Source organism: Oncorhynchus tshawytscha, linkage group LG04, assembly GCF_018296145.1.
Source record: "Oncorhynchus tshawytscha isolate Ot180627B linkage group LG04, Otsh_v2.0, whole genome shotgun sequence".
Classification (NCBI taxonomy): Eukaryota; Metazoa; Chordata; class Actinopteri; order Salmoniformes; family Salmonidae; genus Oncorhynchus; species Oncorhynchus tshawytscha.
Genome location: NC_056432.1, coordinates 69,417,533 through 69,444,406, shown reverse-complemented (window position 1 = coordinate 69,444,406; position 26,874 = coordinate 69,417,533). Strand labels below are relative to the sequence as shown.

Sequence of the window (26,874 nt, the reverse complement as noted above, 5' to 3'; positions counted from 1 at the left end):
TTCAGCCCCCGGCCCACCGTTCCCCTCTGCTTCTACTTAACATAATTACCCTGGTTCCTTAAATGGCTTCTTAAACCTCCTACACCCATATTATCACACATTCCTTATCCAGGGGGTGCTGATAGCTCACACTTCCTGATAGACAGACACACTTCGTCAACCACTTCTGTTGAAGACTTTCCACCCTGATACTCTCTGATACTCTCTGATATCAGGCTAGCCTCCTGGAAGGTGAGCTTCAAATCAATTCAACAGTGTGGGGTTGTCACACCAGAGCAAGGTACAAAACAAAGTGAAGGGTGAAACCCTGAATCTGGGTACTGGGAAAATGAAACCTTGCATGAAGTAAGCCACAAATCTATGAACTCTATCTATTATTCATTTCCATATGTGTCCATATCAAATACTCTACTCAGCAACTTGAGAGCGATGTTGGGATAATATCAAACAGGAACAAGCACCATGTATGGGTATTGATAGTGATACCACTGTCTGGGGACAAAACCACAGCATTAAAAAACAGGAAAACACCATCAACAAAACCATGGCCACATCCACAAATATGACACCCAATATATGACAACTATTGGCCGGCTTTGATAGGCCACATAGTACATAGGTCATTAATTAACTCAGAGTAAGATAGAGAACCACAACATCACAGTTGATTGAACCTCGCTGCTGTTAGTGAGTCTAAATGAGGTATATGCACAGGCTGAGCTAATCCTACATGAATACAGAGTGTTTCATACAGTATAAGGTTGCAAAGGTTCCTCTTTCACATAGCTATAAATAATATCTTACCTTTGCCTTGCACACCAGCCACAAGCTATGAATTCCTCCTGTTGGTCTGTGTTCGGTTGGCTAGTCTTTCCCGCCACAATCCTCAGTATGTCACAGCATTGCATTAGTTCAGAATGTGAAGAGCAGTATTGTAACCAACTGACTAGGTATCCCCCTTTCCTTCCCTAACTCTGAAGGAAACTCTGTTTTCCTCTGTCCTTTGCTATCCTTTCAGCACTCCTTCTTTCCCAGGGTGTGACCAGCGAGCCTGCAGTGTCTGCAGTGAGCAGCCTGCAGCCCCACAGACAGAGACAGGGTTGGGCTGCTTGTCTCAGGAATGTGCCTGGATGAATCTGGACTCCCAGCACCTCACACTCCAACTAGGCCAAAAATATCCTGGACTGTCCTGGGAGGGTTCTGTCCACAGAGTCCACCGATGGAGAAAACAATCATCACAGATCAGGATGTAACACACACAGAGCTCTGTTCTTTCCCAGTGAGTTCCCCTGTACCTGCGTTGAGTGTGGAGGCAGAGGGCTTGGTGAGAGGGTGACTGGGGAGAAAGCAGAGTGCAGCATCAGACAGGGGTATTTGTGCTGTTTCAGCCACTCGCTGATCTGCTCCCACTGTCACCCTGGGCAACTCCGTCAGCACCTATGCTGCTCCTCCTCTCTGGGACACAACTATAGAGAGACGATAAAGAGATAGATAATTTCCCACCACTCAGTGGAGAGAAAAAGGATGAGGAAAGAGGAAGGGTACCATCTAGCCCACCAGGTAAAGCAGTCTGTTCGTCTCGGCTCTAAAGAGCCTTAGTCTCTCAGGTTACAGCAGCCATGCAGTCGTCTTCACAGACAGACAGTGTCTCGTCAAATCAGCTGTAAGTGATGACCTTGCTCTCCGGATGCAACCGGAACCTTCCGGTCTGGGGCCCGTCTCTTCTTCAAGACAGGGGCAAGACAGACAGACAGACAGTCAGACAGACAGACAAGACTAGATGAGAGTAGTAGTAGGTTTGGTTAAACTCTTCGGGCACACTGGTTAAATAGGACAGACCCCTTAGGGTTGAACCAGTATCCCCTGTAAATCTGGTATGAGACAGATCACTGTTGACTGCTGTTAAATTCTGTCAATAAGCCTTTCCACAGTAACAAGGCCCCAGCATCTCCAATCAATGCCCATATCAAACCCAATTACACATTGAGGTTGAAATGAAAGCCCCTCTATAGGGTGGTGCCATGTGTCCTGTTAGCCAGAGTTATGACACCATTACAGAGAGAGGAGCAGAGACAGGACATTGTAAGGATGAGGCCAGATATAACCTCTTCATTGAATAGCTATTTAATTAGGCCATGACGTTGTCCTGGGGCATGTTCAGTGAGGGAACAAAAACTACCCCAAAATTAGTCATTTACTTTTGAGTATGGAATGGTGACTAGAGATATCACCTTGATAAAATGTGAGAAAAGAGCAGTGAACAGGAATACGTTATGAAATGAACATGTTCCAATACTGATCTATGTAAATGACAGTTCATCTGTGAAGGCTGGTTGCCAGGGACGACTGACCTCAGTTGTGATGTGGTGTGAGAGGTGAGGTGAAAGTCAAGAGTGGTTGAAGAAGATTCAACAGCAATACCTAGTGGTTGATCTGAGAATAACCATAGTTCAACCTATCTGACCGTGTTCCACATTACACATGCACGAACGCACGCACGAACGCACACACATCACAAGCACACACACACACACACTCCAGTGGCCAGAGGATGATTCATTCAGACAGAGAGGACTTTTCTCTCCCTCTACAGATATTTCACCAGTCTTTAATGTCCTGAGGCACTGCCATGCCCAAAGCCCTGGGCTATTTGTCCTCTGATCACTCATGCCTCAGTGAATTAAGGAGCCACAGAGTTATAACTGGGGGCCACGGTCGGGCAGCTAAAGACAACTAACCACTGCCCAGCCATAATTAGACACATAAATAGTAGAAATCAATAGAGCCATTACTGTGTGTCGTGCCACAACAGCCTGGGACGGGACGGCCCCCAATGTGTTACTTTAGTCAGCCATGTGTGTCTACCGTGTCTACCATCTCTAAGCAGTGTCATTCATCTCCCTCTACACTTCTCACAACAGCCACAGGGTTACTGTATGGACACTCCTGTCACAAACTCATATGGCATCTGTAAAAAAAGAATAACAATAATAGCTGTATAAACCACAGAATACTTTTTAAAACAACTTCTCTATTTCTCTCTGCTCAAGCTACAGGGTATTATAATATACAGGACAATATACAGTACACCTAATGCAGCTAGCACAAAGCACAGCCAACCCACTTTACAGTGGATAGGGGGAGAATCCACTCGATCATGAACAAACAATTAGTTTTGCATCTTTGCACAATGGACAAAATGAAAGTCCTCACACTCCCATGTGGTCCATGTGTTCAATAACTGCTGCAGTAAATGAAATTGCTCCAGATCTGCTTTCAGTGGCATACAGCAGATTGAGCTTTCCATTTGAGGTTTTCACACTCAATAATCTGTTAATGTGAACAGCAATATTCAATCACAAAATCCACAGTCACTAACTGGTACAGACCATGATCCTATAAACTCTGTGATTTCACGTTTACTGGAGGCGATCCGTACCCTGTGAGATCCAAAAACCAGCTAGGACTGAACCTCTCGAGCCCTGTCAGAAGCAAAGCACCAGCTAGGACTGAACCTCTCAAGCCCTGTCAGAGGCAAAGCACCAGCTAGGACTGAACCTCTCAAGCCCTGTCAGAGGCAAAGCACCAGCTAGGACTGAACCTCTCAAGCCCTGTCAGAGGCAAAGCACCAGCTAGGACTGAACCTCTCAAGCCCTGTCAGAGGCAAAGCACCAGCTAGGACTGAACCTCTCAAGCCCTGTCAGAGGCAAAGCACCAGGCATTATGGGCTCGAGCTGGAGGATCATTTGAGGGATATTTTCAGGTTGGATGACGTCCCCAGTGTGATGACACACATACAGAAGGTCTATAGCATCAGACACGTTGATTTACACTACAAACTGAGAAACACACTCCTACACTTGACAGAGAATTTGAGAAATCCCAACCTTGCCCAGTAATAAATGCAATATAGAATAATTATTTCCATAGTGTGACAAATGTCTAGGATTTAACAGCGAAGACAAATTCATGGAAAATGCTGCCCATGTCTTTCACGGTTATCAAATCAAGCCATTAAAAGGACAAGAACAGACACAAAAGGAAAATAATAGACACCACAGAACAGAGACAATACAATACACAAACGTCGGAACATTTTGCAAATGAAACTTAAATCCATGAAGCATGCAGAAGGGATGTTCAGTGTTCCACGGAGCTCGGTTGGGAGAGTGAAAATCTCAGGGCCAGAATTTCCATTTACAAAACAGAGGAGCTTGGAAGCCCATCGGGAGATTCCAGTCAATCCCACACTTCCAAACCAACCACTGGGAATTCTGCATGGGGGCTCACTGACTTTCTCTTGTTAATAAGCACTTGCTCATTCCTCCCTCTGTGCCAATCAAAACTTTTCCTGTCTGAGAAATGAGGGAAACCTGCAGCATATTTCTGCAGTGTCTCCACTCCCAGTGTCTTTCTGACAGAATGCGGCAGGCAGGCAGGCAGGCAAGCAGGCAGGCCGGCAGGCAGGCAAGCAAGCAGGCAAGCAGGCAGGCAAGCAGGCAGGCAGCCGAGGAGCTGCTGTCATGTGAACTTAATCAGTAGGAACAGACCCAGTGTTTTCCCTCCAGAGGGGCATTGGAAACAACTCTGAGGTGCACAGGATCCTCCCTCTGCCTCATGAAGAGAGAAACAAATGATGAGAGACAAACCACAAGCAATCCACAACTCATAAACTATTATCCACCTCAGCTGTTTTTCCCTCAGCCAACTTCCTTCCTAAGAGATACTGCACATGCAAATACAATAAGTATACCAAATATTAGGAACACCTTCCTAATATTGAATTCCCTTTTTGCCCTCAGAACAGCCTCAATTCATTGGGGCATGGACTCTACAAGGTGTCAAAGGTGTTCCACAGGGATGCTGGCCCGTTTTGACTCCAATCCTTCCCACAGTTGTGTCAAGTTGGCTGGATGTCCTTTGGGTAGTGGACCATTCTTGATACACACAGAAACTGTTGAATGTGAAAAACCCAGCAGTGTTGCAGTTCTTGACACAAACCGGTGCACCTGGCACCTACTACCATACCCTAAAAGGCAGGTAAATATTTTATCTTGCCCATTCAACCTCTGAATGGCACACATACACAATCCATGTCTCAATTGTCTCCCCTTCATTTTTTTAAAATGTTTTATTTCACCTTTATTTAACCAGGTAGACTAGTTGAGAACAAGTTATCATTTACAACTGCGACCTGGCCAAGATAAAGCATCTATGTAAAGCATCATCTACACTGATTGAAGTGGATTTAACAAGTGACATCAATAAGGGATCTAGGCTATCACCTGGATTCACCTGGCCAGTCTATATGATGGAAAGAACAGGTGTTCTTAATGTTTTGTGCACTCAGTGTATGTCAGTACTTAAACTTTCAGCCTACAATGAAAGTGTATACATTTTCAAGGTGTTATCATCTATCATAATATCTTTTGCCAACCGAATCTTCTGAGGCATTACCTTACACCGTTTTCTTCTATGGTCTCCTCCCGGTCTTCTTCTGTAGTCTCCTCCGTGTCTTTTTCTTCTTCTATGGTCTCCTCCCGGTCTTCTTCTGTAGTCTCCTCCGTGTCTTTTTCTTCTTCTATGGTCTCCTCCCTGTCTTCTTCTGTAGTCTCCTCCGTGTCTTTTTCTTCTTCTATGGTCTCCTCCCTGTCTTGTCCGGCAGCCTCTTGTTCATGTTCAGCCAGGCATTTAGCCTCCTGACCAAGAGGTATGCAGCTGCAGCAGGTTCCCATCCTGGCCCCACTAGCCTCTCCTCTGCTGCCCTGCTGCTGGCCACCCTGCTCTGTCTCTGACCGTCTGGACCATGACTGGCCCATCCTCTATAATGTAGCTCACCACAGGAAGAAGATTGTCTCATCTCTGCCCTGACAACTGTTAATGTATTCATTCCAGAGATAAACATATCAAGTGTCAGTTTGGTGAGTGATGGAATGCCTGTTTCCCAGCTCTGCAGTACATAGCCACCCACTGTATCAGCCTCTCAATCCACTCTTTGTCTTACTCCCTTTCATTCAGTGCAGTGTAATAACCCCAACCCTGTCTATTTTCTTAAACTTCCATCACCCTAATCTGTCACCACGAACATGACGTTGACATGACAGCTGTGTTCCTAACGCCTTGGCCTTGAGTGGCTGTTCAAACCATTACACAGGTTAGGACAAGATGAATGTGGAAACTGGAGACCTGGATGGACATTTAGACATGACACCAGTGTATTTGTGACTAATGACAAAACAGCCTTACAGTATAAGTAAACAAAACATCTGTGGCTCCTTGAAAAGCACTTCAAAAAACCCACTTAACTGTACATATTTCTATGAACATAACAAGATTCAACAACTGAGACATAAACTGAACAAGTTCCACAGACATGTGACTAACAGAAATGGAATAATGTGTCCCTGAACAAAGGGGGGGTCAAAATTAAAAGTAACAGTCAGTATCTGGTGTGGCCACCAGCTGCATTAAGTACTGCAGTGCATCTCCTCCTCATGGACTGCACCAGATTTGCCAGTTCTTGCTGTGGGATGTTACCCCACTCTTCCACCAAGGCACCAGCAAGTTCACAGACATTTCTGGGGGAATGGCCCTAGCCCTCACCCTCCAATCCAACAGGTCCCAGGCGTGCTCAATGGGATTGAGATCCGGGCTCTTCGCTGGCCATGACAGAACACTGATATTCCTGTCTTGCAGGAAATCATGCACAGAATGAGCAGTATGGCTGGTGGCATTGTCATGCTGAATGGTCATGTCAGGATGAGCCGGCAGGAAGGATACCACATGAGGGAGAAGGAGCATGTCTTCCCTGTAACGCACAGCATTGAGATTACCTGCAATGACAACAAGCTCAGTCCGATGATGCTGTGACACACCACCCCAGACCATGACAGACCCTCCACCTCCAAATCGATCCCGCTCCAGAGTACAGGCCTCGGTCCAACGCTCATTCCTTTGATGATAAACGCAAATCCGACCATTACTCCTGGTGAGACATAACCGCGACTCGTCAGTGAAGAGCACCTTTTGCCAGTCCTGTCTGGTCCAGCGACGGTGGGTTTGTGCCCATAGGCGATGTTGTTGCCGGTGATGTTTGGTGAGGACCTGCCTTACAACAGGCCTACAAGCCCTCAGTCCAGCCTCTCTCAGCCTATGTCATGTTTGCTTCAAGGACTATGGAATTGATTGAAATTCAGATATATTCAGCATACCACCCTGCATACCACTGCTGGCTTGCTTCTGAAGCTAAGCAGGGTTGGTCCTGGTCAGTTCCTGGATGGGAGACCAGATACTGCTGGAAGTGGTGTTGGAGGGCCAGTAGGAGGCACTCTTTCCTCTGGTCTAAAAAATATCCCAATTCCCCAGGGCAGTGATTGGGGACACTGCCCTGTGTAGGGTGCTGTCTTTTGGATGGGATGTTAAACGGGTGTCCTGACTCTCTGAGGTCATTAAAGATCCCATGGCACTTATTGTAAGAGTAGGGGTGTTAACCCTGGTGTCCTGGCTAAATTCCCAATCTGGCCCTCAAACCATCATGGTCACCTAATAATCCCCAGTTTACAATTGGCTCATTAATCCCCCTCCTCTCCCCTGTAACTATTCCCCAGGTCATTGCTGCAAATGAGAACATGTTCTCAGTCAACTTACCTGGTAAAAAATGGATAAATAAAAATATAAAATAAATTGTGGACAGTCTGCGCACTGATTGAGGGATTGTGTGTTCCTGGTGTAACTCGGGCAGTTATTGTTGCCATCCTGTACCTGTCCCGCTGGTGTGATGTTCGGATGTACCGATCCTGTGCAGGTGTTGTTACATGTGGTCTGCCACTGTGAGGACGATCCGCTGTCTGTCTCCCTGTAGCGGCGTCTTACAGTACGGACATTGCAATTTTTTGTCCTGGCCACATCTGCAGTCCTCATGCCTCCTTGCAGCATGCCTACGGCATGTTCACGCAGATGAGCAGGGACCCTGGGCATCTTTCTTTTAGTGTTTTTCAGAGTCAGTAGAAAGGCCTCTTTAGTGTCCTAAGTTTTCATAACTGTGTCCTTAATTGCCTACCGTCTGTAAGCTGTTAGTGTCTTAACGATCGTTCCACAGGTGCATGTTCATTAATTGTTTATGGTTCATTGAACAAGCATGGGAAACAGTGTTTAAACCCTTTACAATGAAGATATACAAAGTTATTTGGATTTTTACGAATTATCTTTGAAAGACAGGGTCCTGAAAAAGGGACGTTTCTTTTTTTGCTGAGATATAAGTACCCCCTATTTGACATTGTCATTTATTTTAGAATGGATCCTGGCATCTTCAATAACTCCAGACAGACTACGTGCTCAGGGGCAGTGTTAAGCTAACACATTGTTTCCTCTCCCACTTCCACAGGATAAATGATTCATTCTGCAGCAGGTAGAGTATTCTCAGAGAGGAGAGCACTATAGCCCCTGTACCTCTACTGCAGCTCCACTGCAAACAGCTTCTGTCAAAACAGGAAATCATTCAAAAGTCTTGTCACGGCAAAGGGCCCTGCCACAGCCTCTGCCTACTGCCTCCAAAACTTCAGAATAATCATTACACCCTCATTCTCCAAACATCCGGGAGGGAGAGAGCCAGGGAGAGAGGGCCAGAACACAGGAGGGCATGACTATCCTGCCTCTCCTCTCGGCACATCACACACACATCACACACACAACGCTAGAGCTGTCAGTTCAGCCCACACACGGACTGTCAAAGTGCTTCTGAGTTGAACAGCTACGCAAGAGACGTATTTGTTTTGATTATGATTTAGCTGAGTGATGAAATACTGTATCACCTAACAAATCCAAGTATGTATTTGGGGATGGAAAAGTGACTGCCTGGTAATGCTGCTGATACCATGGTGGTGAGTGGCATGCAGGTGAATGGAGGTTGACACACAATGCAGAAGAGCCCAGTCATTCACTGATTACAGCCTTCAGCATGGCAAGGAGCGATTCCAGAGTGTTTGGAGAGCTTGACATACACACTGGGGGGAGCTAGAGAGGAGACAAAACCCTCTCAGAATTACTAATGTCAGGTGAAGGTCACAGCATGGTCTTAACAAACAGCTGAGAGAGGAGTAGGACAAGGACTGTTATTTACACACTGGATCAGACAGACAGCACATCTCACCAACATGCTGAAGTGTGAGAGACAGGGCGTGAGGATTCTTTGTAGCCATCATAGCCAATGCATACAGAGATGTTTGTGTACTTGGAAACAAATGGAAAAGCCAGCTTTAAGCCACCCTGCAGTCTGACCTCCCATAGATGCCCTGGGTTGAATGAAACAGCCACAGGGTTGAGCAGTGGGAACTGTGGAATTCCACTTCTCAGCATGAAACCTCTAAACACCACTACTGGTATGTAAGAGTGGGTAGCAGTATAGTTTCAGACTAGCCAGAGAAAGGACTATGAAAACTGTAGATTATTGGCCCAAATCCCAGGGGGGGCATAACTGCTTCATATAACCTGGAATAAAATACCTTCACAGTAAGAGGATATTTACTCTGTGGTCAATCTTTCTGCATATGAGAGAAGATGAACAGCTCTTTGAATGGAGTTTTATATTAGTTTCAATGGGATAACAGCAGTCAAACCCACCTCCAGTCTACTGCATTGAGAGCAGCTTGGCTGCGGCTGATACAGGGAGGTCTGTCTGATTGGTATTCAGTGGCATGCTTCTTATCACTCCCCCGTCATCTCTCCCTCTGCCACTTGACACAGAAATATCTGAATTTCAATCAATTCCATAGTCCTTGAAGCAAACATGACATTAATGGACAAATTCAATACTGTCCAGACCATCTTACCTACAGTACATCCACCTGAGGGAATCAGGACTTAGTTCTGTGTGGTCAATTGAACTGTTATGATGAAGCCATAATGATTGAAGTAATGAAAGTGCATTCAGTGTCTGGTGAATATAGGCTTTCCTAGAAAGCACACCACACCTGCCAACACTGTCATAACAAAGACAGAAATGACAGCCGTCAACACGTTGCTGTAAGAATAAAAGAAGAAGTGTGTTTCCTTAGAATTACCTTCCAGAAAGACTCAACACGACTCTTCTTCTTCCTGTGTCACCAGGATGAAAGGAACAGTTAACAAACAAAAAAAAACATTTTTAAAAAACGATCCACTAGGGTCAAGCAGCCCCAGCGAAAATAGAGAAGTTAAAAAAAACTGCTAAAGTTCTTCCACTCTGTGGCAGTTTGAAAGTCAGCACTGAATATCAAAGGTATTTTTGGCAGTTTCAAAAGCACTCAAAGAGTTGAATACAAGTACTGGTGTAACCGCCAAAAACGTTTGAATTTGCTACACTTGACTAGGTTTGCTGAGCAGATTAACCTTGTCATCTGCAATGACGGAGATGATCATTACCATTCAAACACATGTTCCTTCAGAACAAGGGGATCTTGGTATGCTGAGGCCAAAGGTCAACTAAAGCATTGTGACATTAGTTTGTAGCCTTCCTTCACTTGGAGACTTGGATCTCTGCACCGGTGAAGCGTGGATTTGCTGTATACAGAAAGAGAATGCTTTATTAGTGGAGCCTAGAGATAAATGCCTGTAGGGAAATTGAGCTGCCTTTAATCTCCATTTAAAGTGGTTTCCTTCACTTCTGCTACATTTTATGGCTAATTAACTCATTCTTCCCAGAGTGCCATTGTAACACAGAACAGACCATACCAATTAGAAGACTGGAGGGAGGTGGCAAATAAGCACAGAGAACTGAGATAAATAATAAAAGATTGATGGAACCATAATTTCTTATTAAGGACAAAAGTGGAGGGATATAGAAGAGAGGGAGTCTGTGTGGGTCTATATGGATATCGTACACTTCCCCCTGTCAGTCCCGCAGGTTTGCAAACCCCAAACAATAGCAACATTGTCCCAACAGGACACCATTGTACCTCAATTGTATAATTTCTCCCCTTGGGGAGCTATAGAGCTGCACTTTTCCCAAAGCATCGACTGCTCCAGCTATACGTTTTCTTGGGGGGAAACTGGGAAAACCATTTCACAAGCTCTAGTGTAGCTACTTAAAACCAATTGAAACAACATTTATGTCTTCGGTGTAGATTTTATCAAAATAAATACCTCTCTCAGTCTGAGTAGAAAGAATTCTAAAGAAATGCAAGTCATTAATATAGTGCCAGATTAAAGTAACAGCTAAAGTGCCCTGGTCCAATCTGAGACAGGAGAGGTTATCTAACTAACCCACCATGTTAGCGAGCACTAGGCAGACCTCCATTCCTCCACTGACCTACATGTAAATTAATGTGAGTTTTACTACGACCGCGCTGCCCGTCTCAACAATCCCTTCTTTGTATTCTAGCTCCGCTGGTTTCCACCAGCAACCTGCTACACAACCAGCAGACCGTTGTCACGGCAGCGCCATGTGGACTTGGATTCCGCTCAGCCTGTCACAGCATGCTCCATGGACAGCAGGGGGAGGAGGGAAGGGGGGGGATCCCAAAAACCTATACAGACAGCTCCATCCAATGATTATGAGAGACTTCAACCTAAAGTGCTACTGTTTGGATGAAACCTCAACCACATCTATGTCAGTCATGGAGTAAGTATGACTTTGGTTTAAAAAGAGTTTCGCTTTTTGACAGGAGCTATCAGTCATATATAGCTTGACTTCACAGTTGACTGTCATATTTCTGAGAGACTGGAGGTTTGATGAATTAACCAGCCCATGCCTCCACTCATAGTGTTTCATTAGCTGAGTGCGAGGGTGACCAGGCAGGCCGGTGGGTTATGCATTCAACGACTCGCCCATAATTACCTTAAAGACACATGGGACAAACGTAGAAAAACCTGGCGCCGTCCAAGATGGCAGTAAATCAAATAAAGCTCTGATGTGGCCGGTCCACTGTGAAGTATTGAAGAGCCCACCATTAGGTGAAAATAACAGAAGCCACATCAGCAGAAATAAATGATTCCCCAATGAGGCATAATAAAGAGGCCAAGCACATCACAAGGACAAACTCAACATCTCTCATTGGCTCTTCCAAGACATGAACACACATGTAATTACTTTGAATCTACAGTTCCGGTCCTGGTGTAATTACATGCAACTACACTGCAGTAACTAACTGATTTGATTAACCTTAGGTAAAGTAGCAGTAGAGTGGAACAAAGAGAACACAAGAGTGTGTCAAGTATGAATTGTGTTGAAACCACAGCCATACTTTATGGGAATTCTAATGTCAGAATAGGGTTGTAGGACAGTCGTGACTTGGCCTGTCCCTGTCGTCTGCTGTTACCTAACCCACCAATGTTAAAACAGCACAATGACAAAGACACAATGTCCAGCTAGTGCCAGAGAAGAAGACCAAAACAGGATCCTTGCTTCCATCAAGTCATTTCAGCAACAAATAACCAATTGATTTTACAGCCAGGCTGACAGTTGGGCCATCATAGATCTCCGGGTTGGCCTGTTGTTCTCTTTTCTCAGCGGCCAGAGAGACTGGCACAATGACTCCCTTCATGCAGCACACAATCAAAGTGTCAGCTATAACAAATTTCTGCAATCATTTTCTTTGCCCTTTTAAAAACTCACATGTCTGAATGCCAGCTTCCTGCCTCAGTCGTTTCTATAGTGTTTACATAAGGTGCGTTGCATTGTCTGTGTTACGAGTCCTCCATCTCAGAGCAACACATTTCCAATGCAACACAGGGAGAAAGACAGTGGCACAGACAATCTCAATCTGTCTTGCACTGGGCTGTTTAGTTGGTAGATGGGAGGACATGGATATCATTGCCTTACACACAGGTAGGTGTGTGCTGTGCTGAATGAGTTATACTCCCACGGTCCCATCAGACTGAGTCTGTCTGAGACTACTGAGGAACACACCAGACTTGAATGGGCACCCACCCATCCACACCAGTGTTGCTAAGCACTAGAAAGCATCTGTCTGCAACCACAGAACACTTTCATTAGTTATCAATTCAACTGCTACAACTGCTTTGAGTCAGAGAACTTCATATTCCAATATTAACACAATAGTGTTATACTGAGGCTCATGTTTGTGCTGTGTGCCGCTTGGAACAGACTGTTTGCTCCCAATAATTTCCTACATTCAACAAACTATTCACACAAACAAGAATACAACCATAGCAGTAGAAAGCACTTTATGGCAGGCTCTCTGACTGGGGCAAGTGAGGCAAACTAAAAGGGGCATGACTGTGGACAGAGTTGCCAGTGTTTTCCACAAGTACATAGAGTAGTCAGACAAATAGAAAAAATAGCCAGCTAGGCGCTCAACATTTTTAAGAGCTCTATTTTGTTACATGATTCCATTTCAATACACAGGAAAATGATTGAACACTTTGAGTTTACCTCCCTGATTGTAAAAATGCTGTTTTGGTGATTGTCTAGGTCTAAGCCTATATGACCAGGACTATTTTCTAAATAAGAGAACATTAAACCGGTCTCATTTTGAGATAAGTCTTATTTACAGTTTTACTGCAATGATATCAAATTATATCATTTTATTAAAACAAAAATAGAGTAAATAAATTCTAGATTTTGTTTGTCCAGGTTTTGTATTAACCTTTTTTTAGGATCTCTCTCAAAAAATACTTTTTAATAAATAAATACATTTGAGGTTCTAAGTCCACAACAATGTTTAAACCACATCGTGAGACCACTTTGAGATCTGGGAAAAAACTGAGACATTTACATTTTTTGGGTGTAGTTACCCTTTAATTCAAGTGTGCACCAAGCAAGAGGTTGTTGTTTAGCTGTGTTTTGTAGCACATGTGATGAGTTTGCAAAACAAATACCCACTGGATTGATGAAAATAATCATGATATCATTCTGCCAGGTAAGAATATGCAACTTTGTAGTTAACATTTTATGTTTTTTTGGGAAAGGCTTTCCATCTACCAGAAGACTGTTTTTCATTAGCATCATTGCTAATGGCTAGACTCACACAATGCACACACAGACAGGGGCAAGCATGGCACACCAGTATTTGGGGAGTTTCTCCCATTCTTCTCTGCAGATCATCTCAAGCTCTGTCAGGTTGGATGGGGAGTGTCGCTGTACAGCTATTTTCAGGTCTCTCCAGAGATATTAGATCTGGTTCAAGTCCAGGCTCTGGCTGAGCCACTCAAGGACATTCAGAGATTTGGGTCACTCTTGCATTGTCTTGGCTGTGTGCTTAGGGTTGTTGTCCTGTTGAAAGGTGAACTTAGTCTGAGGTCCTGAACGCTCAGGAGCAGGTTTTAATCAAGGGTCTCTCTGTACTTTGCTCTGTTCATCTTTCCCTCAATGCTGACTAGTCTCCCAGTCCCTGCCGCTGAAAAATACCCACAGCATGATGCTGCCACCACCATGCATCACCGTAGGGATGGTGCCAGGTTTCCTCCAGATGTGACGCTTGGCATTCAGGCCAAAGAGTTCAATCTTGGTTTCATCAGACCGGAGAATCTTGTTTCTCATGGTCTGAGAGTTCTTTAGGTGCCTTTTGTCAAACTCTAAGCGGTCTGTCATTTGCCTTTTACTGGGGAGTGGCTTTCGTCTGGCCACTCTACCATAAAGGCCTGATTGGTGGGTTGCTGCAGAGATGGTTGTCCTTCTGGAAGGTTCTCCCATCACCAAAGAGGAACTCTGGAGCTCTGGAAGAGTGAACATTGGGTTCTTGGTCACCTCCCTTACCAAGGCCCTTCTCCCTCGATTGCTCAGTTTGGCCGGGCGGACAGCTCTAGGAAGAGTCTTGGTGGTTCTAAACATTTTCCATTTAAGAATGAGGAAGGCGACTGTTCTTGGGAATCTTCTATGCTGCAGAAATATTTTGGTATGCGTCGCCAGATCTGTGCCTCGGCACAGTCCTGTCTCGGAGCTCTATGGACAATTATTTCGAACTCATGGCTTGGTTTTTGCTCTGACATGCACTGTCAACTGTGGGACTTTATATAGACAAGTGTGTGTCTTTCCAAATAAAGTCCAATCAATTGAATTTACCACAGGTGGACTCCAATCAAGTTGTAGAAACAACTCAAGGATGTTCAATGGAAACAGGATGCACCTGAGCTCAATTTCGAGTCTCATAGAAAATGGTATGAATACTTACAGTGGGGAGAACAAGTATTTGATACACTGCCGATGTTGCATGTTTTCCTACTTACAAAGCATGTAGAGGTCTGTAATTTTTATCATAGGTACACTTCAACTGTAAGAGACGGAATCTAAAACAAAAATCCAGAAAATCACATTGTATGATTTTTAAGTAATTAATTTGCATTTTATTGCATGACATAATTATTTGATACATCAGAAAAGCAGAACTTAATATTTGGTACAGAAACCTTTGTTTGCAATTACAGAGATCATACTTTTCCTGTAGTTCTTGACCAGGTTTGCACACACTGCAGCAGGGATTTTGGCCCACTCCTCCATACAGACCTTCTCCAGATCCTTCAGGTTTCGGGGCTGTCGCTGGGCAATACGGACTTTCAGCTCCCTCCAAAGATGTTCTATTGGGTTCAGGTCTGGAGACTGGCTAGGCCACTCCGGGACCTTGAGATGCTTCTTACGGAGCCACTCCTTAGTTGCCCTGGCTGTGTGTTTCAGGTCGTTGTCATGCTGGAAGACCCAGCCACGACCCATCTTCAATGCTCTTACTGAGGGAAGGAGGTTGTTGGCCAAGATCTGACAATGGCCCCATCCATCCTCCCCTCAATATGGTGCAGTTGTCCTGTCCCCTTTGCAGAAAAGCATCCCCAAAGAATGATGTTTCCACCTCCATGCTTCACGGTTGGGATGGTGTTCTTGGGGTTGTACTCATCCTTCTTCTTCCTCCAAACACGGCGAGTAGAGTTTAGACCAAAAAGCTCTATTTTTGACTCATCAGACCACATGACCTTCTCCCATTCCTCCTCTGGATCCTCCAGATGGTCATTGGCAAACTTCAGACGGGCCTGGACATGCGCTGGCTTGAGCAGGGGGACCTTGCGTACGCTGCAGGATTTTAATCCATGACAGCGTAGTGTGTTACTAATGGTTTTCTTTGAGACTGTGGTCCCAGCTCTCTTCAGGTCATTGACCAGGTCCTGCCGTGTAGTTCTGGGCTGATCCCTCACCTTCCTCATGATCATTGATGCCCCATGAGGTGAGATCTTGCATGGAGCCCCAGACCGAGGGTGATTGACCGTCATCTTGAACTTCTTCCATTTTCGAATAATTGCGCCAACAGTTGTTGCCTTCTCACCAAGCTGCTTGCCTATTGTCCTGTAGCCCATCCCAGCCTTGTGCAGGTCTACAAGTTGACCCCTGATGTCCTTACACAGCTCCCTGTTCTTGGCCATTGTGGAGAGGTTGGAGTCTGTTTGATAGAGTGTGTGGACAGGTGTCTTTTATACAGGTAACGAGTTCAAACAGGTTAATACAAGTAATGCGTGGAGAACAGGGGGGCTTCTTAAAGAAAAACTAACAGGTCTGTGAGAGCCCGAATTCTTACTGGTTGGTAGGTGATCAAATACTTATGTCATGCAATAAAATGCAAATTAATTACTTAAAAATCATACAATGTGATTTTCTGGATTTTTGTTTTAGATTCCGTCTCTCACAGTTGAAGTGTACCTATGATCAAAATTACAGACCTCTACATGCTTTGTAAGTAGGAAAACCTGCAAAATTGGCAGTGTATCAAATACTTGTTCTCCCTACTGTATGTAAATCCAATATCTGTTTTTTATTCTTAAAAAATTAATACATTTAATAAATTAAACATTTCTAAAAACCTGTTTTCGCTTTGCCATTATGGAGTATTGTGAGTAGATTTATGAGGGCTGTAAATGTAACAAATTGTGAAAAGGGGGAAGGGGTCTGAATACTTGCAAATTCATCAGCATCATGCTCTCTTCCCTCTGTGTAAAGAAATTTGACTGCAACCAGATAACTGTATATAATGACGAGATGCTCATGTCTCCGTGTAACGGTTGTCTTCCTTTGACGAGGAGGAGTAGTAAGGATCGGAGGACCAATGCGCAGCGTGGTACGTGTTCATGCTCTTTATTTAAACAAGTGAACACTGAAACAAAACAATAAACGACACGTGAAATAACAAACCGAAACAGTTCCGTGTGGAACACACAGACACAGAAAATAATCACCCACGAAACACAATAGAAAACAGGCTACCTAAATATGGTTCTCAATCAGGGACAACGATTGACAGCTGCCTCTGATTGAGAACCATACCAGGCCAAACACAGAAATAGCAAATCATAGAAAAACTAACATAGACAACCCACCCAACTCACGCCCTGACCATACTAAAACAAAGACATAACAAAAGAACTAAGGTCAGAACGTGACACTCCGCCCTAACAATGGGAGTAGTTGTCCCAAAGGCAGGAAGGCAGGCAACAAGCTTAGGTCCAAAATAAGCCCATAAACATGCAGTGGGCTTGTTTTGGACAGATTTTGGCGACAGTGAAACCTCTCCCTTCGCCACTTCCTCTCTGCCAAGTTTCCCTGTTATTGCTTACTTTCTGACTGACAGGCACCGATCCCATCAATAGATCGCTAGAAGATGCATATTGTTCATTCTAGCGGGAGAGGGCTCGACAGACTAGTGAATTGAAACTGTTAAATGAAAAGTAGCCTAGTTAAAATGAAGTGAAAAATGTAGCCGGCTGAAAATTATTCTGTAACTGGCTAATAAGCTGACAGCCGGTGCTAATGGAAAAGACTGATTCAAAGACAGTACATACAGTATGAAGGCTAAAACTGCTTCTCCAATAGAAATCCCCGATCACACTTGTAGGCGATGTCATGGCAACGTTGGCTAGCTAAGCTCATACGTAGAAACAAGTCATCGGCTCTAACAGTCGTTTTGCACCAAACTGTGCATGTGCAGGCGGTCAAATCAAAGGCACTTCTTCGATATAAAGTTTTTGACAAAAAAGAAAAATGTGTCAATTTGTCTTATCTACTGAAGAAAATGGCTCGAATCTAGGTTGTGCTATTAGATTTTGAGAAAATTAACATCTAAGCAGAATTTTTCAGTTCTCCCATTGACTTCTCAAACCCCGGCCTGGTCTGTTTGGTCTGTTTCACAAGCGCTCCCGGAAGTCCCGCGATGTTGCGCCTCTGGGTTTAGAAACTCTGTGACTGAGTTGCTACCCACCAGAAATCACCCATGGTGGAAGGAGTTCTCCTTTCATTGGTTCACAATGAGGAACCCCTGCTCATGCATTCTCTATGTCTACACTTGCTTTACAGTATCAATCAATCAATTGTATTTATAAAGCCCTTTTCACATCAACAGATATCACAAAGTGCTATACAGAAGCCCAGCCTAAAACCCCAAACAGCAAGTAATGCAGATGTGTAAGCACGTGGCTAGGAAAAGTAGACTTGTCAGTTGTCATTGTTAGCTTAATTTATCAGCTGGTTTTCAGAGTGGTCTGTTATCTACTCTGTGTGTTTCTCCCTCTTCCAGGGACCCATCTGCTATACACTGGCAGCCACAGCCTACAGAGTTGATTCCCATCAACAAACAAGATGTGAAACACTGCAGAAGGAAATATATAATGCAAATGGCTCTCTACTGAGTGTCTGGGTAAACAAATAAAATACTGTAGAAAGAGTGAGTGGTTTAATGTTACTTCTACAAATATAGCACAGCCTGTTTGTAGCCAAGAGAAAGGCAAAGACTGACAGAATGCTCTGGTAGATATGGTGGATTGGTTTTTGGGAGCCATAATCATTTTCTGGATAGAAAAAGTGTGACTTTGGGGATCCTGTTCTCGCTGCCTCAAGACTGTAATCATGCTATACATCTCTGTCACCATATGGTCACAGACACACAAGCTCCTCTCCTGCCCCTTCCTCAGCCACACACACAAACACACACAGCTAATGGAGAGAGTAGAGGTCTTGCGTATTGGAGGGTGTGAGCTGAATTTCAATAGATTTCTTTCAGTCCTGCTTGGCATTGCCCTTTATTTTCTAAATGATGTGGGCAGAAAGCAAGAGTTAATTGGCATGAAACTTCAACATAGAGCATCAATTTAGCCTGTCAATATATTGTGATGTCTGTAATCAAATCACAATATATTGTGATACAAAACTGTGTTAAACATGTACATGTTAAAACACTCCATGCAGGCGTATCCGTTGGACAGATGGGCAATTACATCCCATCAGAGTGTGTGTGTGTGTGTGTGTGTGTGTGTGTGTGCGTCTGTGTGTGTTCAGTCCTCTCTCTTCCTCAAACACAGATGTTCTAAATAGAAAGAAAGTCAATTAAAAGTAGGATAAAAGTAGGATAAAAGTAGGATATTATCTAGCTCCAGATCCTGAAGAAATGCAAACATGACCTTTCTCCAAACAATATAGCATTAGGTTATGTTGGTCAAACACAATCATATTTTCATTCATCTCACCTTTGGGGAGTTCTGTCAAAATAACAGGAAATGTATTTCAAGGCGCTGGTTTATAATAGGCCTGGCTAATTTCTGTCTGAAACCCAAAGTAAGCATAGGCAACGGATGAAATACATTAGGCTAAAAGTTTAAAGACAGCAGTCTCTGATTTGACAAAACTATAGATAAATTACTTAATAAATCATAATAAAATGGTCCAGAAAAATAACAATTAGTGGTTGGCAATCAGTGGAGGCTCCTCAGAGGAAGAAGGGAAGGACCATCCTCCTCACTGAATTTCATAAAAAGAAAAATTTTAAAACATTTAAAAAGCTATCCTTTTTAGATAAAACTATACTAAATATAATCACGTCACCAAATAATTGATTAAAACACATTATTTTGCAAAGAAGGTCTACAGTACCCTCAACAGCACTCTGTAGGGTAGAACCCTGCTGTAGCCGGAGGACAGCTAGCTTCCGTCCTCCTTTGGGTACATTGACTTCAATACAAAACCTAGGAGGCTCATGGTTCTCACCCCTTTCCATAGACTTACACAGTAATTATGACAACTTCCGGAGGATGCCCTCCAACCTATCAGAGCTCTTGCAGCATGATCTGACATGTTGTCCACCCAATCAAAGGATCAGAGAATTAATCTAGCTAGTACTGCAGTGCATAAAATGTGGTGAGTAGTTGACTCAAAGAGAGAGAAAGACACTAGTTGAACAGTTTTGAACAAATTAACTCATTCCAAAATGAAAGAGAAGCAAGAGAGAAATGCAGCTACCTAGTTTAGCCTACAAGAACACCCTGCTCTAACAGAGGCATGCTATGTTAGCTAGCTGGCTATGACTTTCAAACACAACACTGGAACTATTCCAAGTCAAGGTAAGCTTTAGGTTTTACTAATTTATTGCCAGTGGGGCCTAATGACTGTACACTGTAACGCTATTGTATTATTGTAGTGGGTTTACTAATGTGTTAGTTCTATTAGCTATGCTGACTATGACATTACTTTAGCTAATATGGTGACAACTGGGTGAATGGATATGAATGAAACTCATCCAATATGCTGTAATATAAATAAGGCCATGCTCATGAAAAAAAGTCGTCTTAAACGGCACTGACTGCCACTGTTGGCAATGACATTGCAAGATACTGTATCATATAAAGCCTGAATAGCCTAACATAGCAGAAATCCCTGACTAAACATTTGCATGAAGTAGTAGTCTATGCTATACAGCATTTGATATCGTTCAGCCAGTAGCCTAATAAAGGTATCATATGGGGCTATTCAGGAGCAATAGGCTTCTCTGTGACATTCATAAATGACAAACCAAATCAGCAAACCCGAGCGTTGTGTCCTAGTACAACATTGTATCCATGAACACCTGGGGTATTTGTAAGTGTAACCGTGAGAAAGAAAGTGACGGCTTGCATTGCAACGTCATCATTTCTCAACCCGCTGCAATTGATGCATTTAAAAGACCTCATGCCTTCAAGCGTACTACAGACACAACAATATGCCTACAGCTATGAGCTATTCGAGCTCGAATCGGACGTTAGAGTCACGCACATCCCATACATTAACAACATAAAGCTGCACTCACTCAATGAAGTAGCTGGCCCCCTCGTCCGAGAATCCTTCTTCCCATCCCAGTGGTAAATCTAAAACATGAATACAATGGGCTGCGTGAATATATACATATCTAGATTTGGTAGGCTAAAGCACAATGTGCACAGCAGTCATGAAATATCGTATTATTAATTCCTGCGCGTACCTGATCGTATCATGTGTCCAGAGTTGACAGGTTCACCCGTACGGGGATGGAGCCAAGTAGTGCTGTGAGTTTTATCACTGAAAGAAAGAAAACACCTGTTACTGGACGAGGAGAACGTGAATAACTGCGTAATTAACCCGTTTCACCAGTACAGCTTAAATTTAAAACATCACAGTGCATGCTCACTTGATGAAGAAGACCCTGCCATCTCGATAAACTCCATAGGACCAGTGGTCAGGTAGAGTGTCCCGCCCGAGCGGTGCCGCCATGATCCCGGCTTCTTGTTCAAGCTATTTCATTCTCATCTTCCCCTCCGCAGAGTTTTCAGTCCAATGATCACCGCTAGGGCTGCAGACTTTTAAAGGGGAAGACCAAACTTGTAAAAAAGTCCTAAAGCCAGCGCGTCTTTGTGCCACTTTTAGCCGACGAAAAAGGGGTGTGGACATACCAAAGCGTGCATGGTTGGCTGTGATTGAATCAAATGTAAAACATGGTTCTCCAATTCATTTCAATCTAGCGCAGTATTGTTATGCATCACAAGGGTGCAGCTACAGTAATTACACATAAGGAATGCGTTGAAAAGATTTCAGCATTAACGCCCTGTTATTTGAGAAGATTAACATTCCCAAACAACAGTCCATCACACGCAAATTCCAAAACTCAACTGAACGATCTTTCCTGCAATAATGACGTCACCTACAGTAGACTAAACTAGAAATGATATAGCATTTCCTGATGAATCTAAGATAGCCTTTAATAAGCCTATGACTTGTGGAACATGCATGAAACTGGCGAAATAAAGACGACACCAACATATAGTATCTTAATAGGGCGTTGGGCCACCACGAGGAGCCAGAACAGCTTCAATGCGCCTTGGCATAGATGTGTCTGGAACTCTATTGGAGGGATGCGACATTCCATCATTTAGTGTTTTGTTGATGGTGGGGGAAAGCCCTGGTCCAGAATCTCCCATACAGTGCATTCGGAAAGTATTCACACCACTTTACTTTTTCCACAATTTGTTACATTACAGCCTTATTCTAACACTGATTCAATTATTTTTTCCCCCTCATAAATCTACACACAATACTCCATAATGACAAAGCAAAAACAGGTTTTTAGACATTTTGCTAATTTATTAAGAATAAAAAACAGAAATATCATATTTACATAAGTATTCACACCATTTGCTATGATACTTGAAGTTGAGCTCATTGATCATCCTTGAGATGTTTCGACAACTTGATTGGAATCCACCTGTGTGAAATGCAATTGATTGGACATGATTTGGAAAGCCACACACCTGTCTATGTAAGGTTCTGTGTTTATTTTCTTAGTCAACCTTGTGTTCTGTTTCGTTGTGTTCTTGAACGTAGCCCTGTCTTTCATTTTTGTTCATTTATTTCACCTGTGTTAGTTACTCAGGACCTCAGACTGGGGCAAAGGTTCACCTTACAACAGGACAATGACCCTAAGTACACAGTCAATACAAGGCAGGAGTGGCTTCAGGACAAGTCTCTGAATGTCCTTGAGTGGCCCAGCCAGAGTCCGGACTTGAATCCGATCTAACATTTCTGGAGAGAGCTGAAAATAGCTGTGCAGCAAAGCTCCTAATCCAACCTGACAGAGCTTGAGAGGATTTGCAGAGAAGAATGGGAGGAACTCCCCAAATACAGATGTACCAAACTTATAGCGTCATACCCAAGAAGACTCAAGGCTGTAAACGCTGCCAAAGGTGCTTCAAAGTTCTGAGTAAAAGGTCTGAATAGTTATGTAAATGTGATATTTCAGGAAAAAAATATGTTTTATACATTTGCAAACATTTCTCAACCTGTTTTTGCTTCGTCATTATAGGGTATTGTGTGTAGATTGATGAGGGGGGAAAACTTTTCAATCAATTTTAGAATAAGGCTGTAACGTAACAAAATGTGGAAAAAGTCCAGGGGGTCTGAATGCAAGGTATGTGGTCAACTGGGTGGAGATCTGGTGACTGAGGAACACTATTCTCCTTTGAGACCCCTTTTTCAAAGTCACTGAGATCTCTTCTTCCAACCATGGGTAGCCAAAATAATGGCCAACTTGACATTTTTTATGCATGACCCTAAGGATGAAGGGATGTTAATTGCTTAACTAACTCAGTTACCACACCAGTGTGGAAGCAATACTTTCAATATACTTTGTACCCCTCATTTACTCAAGAGTCTCCTTTATTTTGGCAGTTACATGTAAGGTTATGGAACATCAGTGCCACTTTCATGTGGTAGTCGGAAGTAGGAAACTCATTTCTCACTTGCTAATTGGTTGAGCTATACACTAGCCGCCAGGGGTGTCATGCACCCAAAAATCTAAGGGGGCACAATATAGGTGAGGAAGTCTGGGGGGTAGTCCGGAGGGGGGCTAGTCCCCACTGTAAGGGGGTGCGTGCTGGTGGCAGGGAAGTCAGGTGCAGGAGATCGAACTTGGTATAAACGGAGCAGTTTAATAAGTGCTCAAAATCTCAGAAAAACAAAATATACAAAATAATACAAGTGGGTACAAAACCCATCACACACCAGAACATAACTTGCACATAGCTTACAAACAAACAATCACCGACAAGATATTAGGAGGGAACAGGGGGTTAAATACAAAACATGTAATTGATGGGATTGGAACCAGGTGTGATACAAGACAAGACAAAACCAAAGGAAAATAAAAAGAGGATCAGCGATGTCTAGAAAGTTGGTGACTTCGACCACCGAACGCTGCCCGAACAAGGAGAGGGACCAACTTCGGCGGAACACCCACTACCATTAGTTGGAGAATTTTGCATTTTTCAAACACCTGAAACAGCTTTTTGAGCCATAATCATCATACTTAATTCTATGTAAAAGAAATGTCTATTTTCTTCATATCTATGCATACCTCTTGAGCTGCCTGTATCCTCCTGACTTGTATTACAAAAAATAAACGTGCTTCTTTGCATCTCTGCTAAAATCTGGGTAAAAGATTGAAAGGAATGTGAGTCTTATTCAGAACAGTTATTGCTTGCTTTTCTAAAGTCTACCAACCTTGCCAGCAGACATGCCAGCTAAGACAGTTAGACAATCTCTAACTTGATAGCCTGAAATGGCTTCTTAGTAGCTAGTTACAGGGTTGGGAGATTGGGAACCTATCTAGGCTAGCTAAAGCCAACTTCATAAAATTGCCAGGTGGCAACTACAGAGAAACAACAGGACAAATCTGATGGGCATGATGCTTCTGCGTGCCGCTTTCAACCAGTTAGCAAGTAGTACATTTCCGAGTTTCCTAGTTACAACTAGCACGTGAATGCGACATGCGCTACCGTTCAAAAGTTAGAAATGTCCTTGTTTTTGAAAGAAAAGCACAAAAAAACATCAAATTGATCAAAAATACAGTGTAGACATTGTTAATATTGTAAATTAATATTGTAGCTGGAAACGGCATATATTCTTTTTAAATGGAATATCTACATAGGCGTACAGAGGCCCATTATCAGAAACCATCACTCTGGTGTTCCAATGGCACGTTGTGTAAGCAAATCCAAGTTTATCATTTTTAAAGGCTAATTGATCATTAGAAAACCCTTTTGCAATTACGTTAGCACAGCTGAAAACTGTTGTCCTGATTAAAGAAGCAATAAAACTGGCCTTCTAGTTGAGTTTCTAGAGCATCAGCATTTGTGGGTTTGATTACAGGCTCAAAATGGCCAGAAACAAATAACTTTCTGAAACTCGTTAGTCTGTTCTTGTTCTGAGAAATGAAGGCTATTCCATGCGAGAAATTGCCAAGAAACTGATGATCTCGTACAACGCTGTGTACTACTCCTTTCACAGAACAGCGGAAACTGGCTCAAACCAGAATAGAAAGAGGAGTGGGAGGCCCCGGTGCACAACTGAGCAAGAGGACAAGTACATTAGAGTGTCTAGTTTGAGAAACTGACGCCTCACAAGTCCTCACTTGGCAGCTTCATTAAATAGTACCCGCAAAACACCAGTCTCAACGTCAACAGCGAAGAGGCTACTCTGGGAAGCTAGCCTTCTAGGCATGGTTGCAAAGAAAAAGCCATATCTCAGACTGACCAATTTTTAAAAAAAAAGATTGATGGGCAAAATAACACACACTGGACAGAGGAACTCTGCCTAGAAGGACTGTAATTGCAATCGTCTTTGATGGGTGGTCGAATGTTCGTGGGCAAGGAATAATTAACTACATCATCTTCACCCCTCAACCAGTATTCTACAAGAGCACAGACACAAGGGACAACAGATACACTGGTCTCTACATTGTAGATGAGCTGAAGGCAGTCATCAATGGCCTTGGACCAAAGAAGGTATTTGCACTGGTGACAGACAATGCAATCACATCATACCCATTGGCTGTGCTGCATATGCATTGAATCTGCTTCTTAAGGACATCATGGCACTGAAAACAATGGATACACTCTACAATAGAGCCAAGGAAATGGTTAGGTATGTGAAGGGTCATCAAGTTGTTGCAGCAATCTGCAGTGGCTTGCGAAAGTATTCACCCCCCTTGGCATTTTTCCTATTTTGTTGCCTTACAACCTGGAATTAAAATGTATTTTGGGGGGGGTTGTATCAATTGATTTGCACAACATGCCTACCACTTTGAAAATGCAAAATATTTTTTATTGTGAAACAAACAAGTAATAAGAGGAAAAAAAACTTGAGCGTGCATAACTATTCACCCCCCCAAAAAAAGTCAATACTTTGCAGAGCCACCTTTTGCAGCAATTACAGCTGCAAGTCTCATGGGGTATGTCTCTATAAGCTTGGCACATTTAGCCACTGGGATTTTTGCCCATCCTTCAAGTAAAAACTGCTCCAGCTCCTTCAAGTTGGATGGGTTGCTGCTTGTGTACAGAAATCTTTAACCCATACCACAGGTTCTCAATTGGATTGAGGTCTGGGCTTTGACTAGGCCATTCCAAGACATTTAAATGTTTCCCCTTAAACCACTCGAGTGTTGCCTTGGCAGTATGCTTAGGGTCATTGTCCTGCTGGAAGATGAACCTCCGCCCCACTCTCAAATCTCTGGAAGACTAAAACAGTTTTCCTTCGAGAATTTCCATGTATTTAGCTCCGTCTATCATTCCTTCAATTTTGACCAGTTTCCCAGTCCCTTCCGATGAAAAACCTCCCCACAGCATGATCCTGCCACCACCATGCTTCACTGTGGAGATTGTGTTCTCGGGGTGATGAGAGGTGTTGGTTTGCACCAGACATAGCGTTTTCCTTGATGGCCAAAAAGCTCAATTTTAGTCTCATCTGACCAGAGTACCTTCTTCCATATGTTTGGGGAGTCTCCCACATGCCTTTTGGCGAACACCACACGTTTGCTTATTTTTTTCTGGCCACTCTTCTGTAAATCCCAGGGTTAAAAGCGGTCCTTTGGACTTTATTTAACTAATTATGTGACTTCTGAAGGTAATTGGTTGCACCAGTTCAAAAAACATCTACATTTAAATGGTATTAATAATCATTTGCATATATTTCCGTTAATACCCATATATTCCTGTTAATTCCCATATATTCTCGCTAATTCCCACGTAAAGTTTCCACCTCTGAATATTCCCCAAAAGGTGCAACCCTACAGAGAAATCACATGATCAGTATCACATGACTTAACTGATGTGACATCTTAGAGGGGTCAGAACAAC

At 43.3% G+C, this 26,874-nt stretch overlaps 1 protein-coding gene across 1 annotated transcript in view; it reads right to left on the bottom strand.

Annotated features, from left to right (window-relative positions):
- Positions 1–21,536, bottom strand: part of LOC112247419 (pleckstrin homology domain-containing family A member 7) — a 162,701-nt gene extending 141,165 nt beyond the window's left edge. Inside the window, 3 exon segments of the mRNA XM_042321141.1 lie at positions 21,021–21,078; positions 21,192–21,268; positions 21,378–21,536. Of these exon segments, the coding sequence (XP_042177075.1) occupies positions 21,021–21,078; positions 21,192–21,268; positions 21,378–21,460 (218 nt within the window). The 5' untranslated portion in view covers positions 21,461–21,536.
- Between the last annotated feature and the right edge of the window lie 5,338 nt (positions 21,537–26,874).